Source organism: Penaeus japonicus, unplaced genomic scaffold (genome assembly GCF_977035675.1).
Source record: "Penaeus japonicus unplaced genomic scaffold, GWHDUDI00000001_assembly GWHDUDI00000026, whole genome shotgun sequence".
Taxonomy (NCBI): Eukaryota; Metazoa; Arthropoda; class Malacostraca; order Decapoda; family Penaeidae; genus Penaeus; species Penaeus japonicus.
The window spans coordinates 22,412,766-22,415,265 of record NW_028234428.1 but is presented as its reverse complement, the minus strand read 5'-3'; the positions used below and the strand labels follow the sequence as shown (position 1 = coordinate 22,415,265).

General features: G+C 33.9%; 1 protein-coding gene across 2 annotated transcripts in view; it reads left to right on the top strand.

Annotated features, from left to right (window-relative positions):
- The window catches only part of LOC122250653 (rhomboid-related protein 1), a 15,562-nt gene that overhangs the window by 2,884 nt on the left and 10,178 nt on the right, over window positions 1-2,500 (top strand). For both annotated transcript variants that reach the window (XM_086552129.1, XM_043012182.2), the window contains exons 2-3: window positions 1,047-1,265; window positions 1,896-1,991. In XM_086552129.1, coding sequence (XP_086408255.1) covers window positions 1,047-1,265; window positions 1,896-1,991 — 315 coding nt within the window. The remainder of the gene's footprint in view (window positions 1-1,046; window positions 1,266-1,895; window positions 1,992-2,500) is intronic.

Below are 2,500 nucleotides of genomic sequence, written 5' to 3'. Positions count from 1 at the left end.
TACACTTACACAGACACATCCTATGCATTCACACACACACACACACACACACGTACACACGCACGCACGCACACACACAGAAAAACGGCCATCCACACACTTGTTCATTAAAAAGAATAATTATGTCGAATTTCATTTCATGTTAATACTCGTAACACACTAATGAAAATAATCATGACACCTACATTGATTTTAAAGATGATAGTAACAATAATGATGATGATGTTAGTGATGATAATGATAATGATAGTACCCGTTATTAATAATGATTATGACAATTATGATAGTAGTAGAATAACGATGATAATGAAATTATTGCTACTACTGTTGATGATAAAAAATATCATTGATGGCTATGATAGTACTGCTAATAAGGGTGATGATATTAGCAAATGGCAATAACTATTTAATTATGATAACTATAGCAATTTTAACGGTAGCAACAGCTATAATGAAGCAATAGTAATGGCAATGATAATGATGATGATGAAGGCAACACTGGGAAAATAGTAATAGTTAAAAAAAAAAAAAAATATTGATAGCAATGATAATCACTGATTATAAGGATACTAATAACACGATAAATGATAAGAATGATAACATGATAATTGCAACAACAATGATAATAGTAAAGTTGACATTAATAATGATAGTGTTGAAATTAATGACTAAATTATTGTTAAACAAGACGATAATGATCATAGTCAGTATAATGATATTGAGAGTAATGATCATGTTAATGATAGTGACCATGAAAGCAACGAATGATAAAAGTAATTATAATGATAATGAGGATGATGACAGTAACGATGTTAATGGTGATGATTATGATGATTATAACAATAGCAATAATAATGATGAAAATAGTAATGGTAACAATAATAATGATAGTAAAATTAATAATTGTAATGATAAACCATGCTAACGATGATAATGATAATGATAATAATGATGATAATCATGGTAGTAATGAAAAAAAAAAATGTTTTACCGTATCCCCTCAACCTTCAGACAATGTTTACACGTGTCCCTCTTTCCTTCCCCAGGGCGTATCACCAGAAGGCAGAGTACAGGATTCGATGGAGTGGGCGGAAGTCTGGTACAGGCTGGACGAAGGGCGGGGCAAGATCAGCCTTGACACCCTCGAAGGTAGGATTCGCAGGACAGTCAACAACGCCCAAGCTATTCCACAGGCCATCGCCATCCTACAGAGAGCTGATTATGGACAGACGGGATGCGTGGAATACAGGGACTTCAGGCATTTTGTGAGTGGTGTGGTCTGTGCTTTGTGTTTTTTGCTTTTTATGTTTGTTGTTGCTGTTGTTGTTATTTACGAGGTGGGTGGGGCGAAGGGTGAGGCAAATGGAAAGGAATGATGTATGTGAATTAAAAAAAGTTGTTGATAAATGGTAGGTATTAAAGGTACATTTCTGGATGTGTAGATAGTGAGAGTTAAATCGAGGGGTATAGACAGATATATGATGGTAATGATTATAATGTTTATAACAATATTAATCACGTGGATGATAATGATGATTATGACAATAATGATAATGATGATTATAGTTGTAATGATAATAATAATTATAATAGTAACAATGATGATAAGTATAACAATAACAACAATAATAGTAAAGATAACCATGATGCTAATGATAATGGCGATATAATGATAATAATCATTATAGAATGATTATCAAAATTATAACAATATAAATGCTTATAAGAATCATGATCATGGTAAAGTTATACATGAAAAACAGTACTTAGTTTTACAGTAGCTAGTTTCGAGTTACATTTTTAAGTTTAATAAAAAAAATGTATTAAAACCTGACTAAATAACAAAAGGCAGACAAACAGCCCGAAGGAACCGCTAACAAATTTCCTCTTCGCAGTACAACAAGATGCTCCCGGAGTCCTCGTGGGAGAGGGCGGTGCTCATGAGGGCGGCCCTGGACGTGGAGGACATGACGCCCACGATGGAGGAAGTGGTGAGTAATGAGCTCTCATGAGGGTGATGTTAGGAGGGTTGTCTGGCATTGGTGTGGATGTGGCGAGGAAGGCAGTCTGGGGCCGGATTCACTAACGCACTTACCATGATAAATACGCTGGTAACTACAATTATGATGGTAAAAAGACCGCATCGGTATTCATGAACAACTTACCATGATAGAATACAATGCTAAATTTACCAGTGGTTGGAGCACTGGTATGTCCACTGGCAACTGTTAAATTATGTCTATATAAATTAATTTCCTAGAAAGCATATTCTATTGCATGATCTTATGGATCATATATAACGTAATGGTTTTCAAAAACATACCTTTTTTTTTTAGATTGCAGTCGAAAGAAAAGAAACAATGGCTCCACGCAATGGTGGTGTTATTTGTATCAACGTTTTCCAAAAAGAAATGCCAATCAAACCCTAAGATTATGAATAATTGTATCTAAATTAATGCAAACGAAAAAATAATTTATATATTTATATGTTTACTGTTTT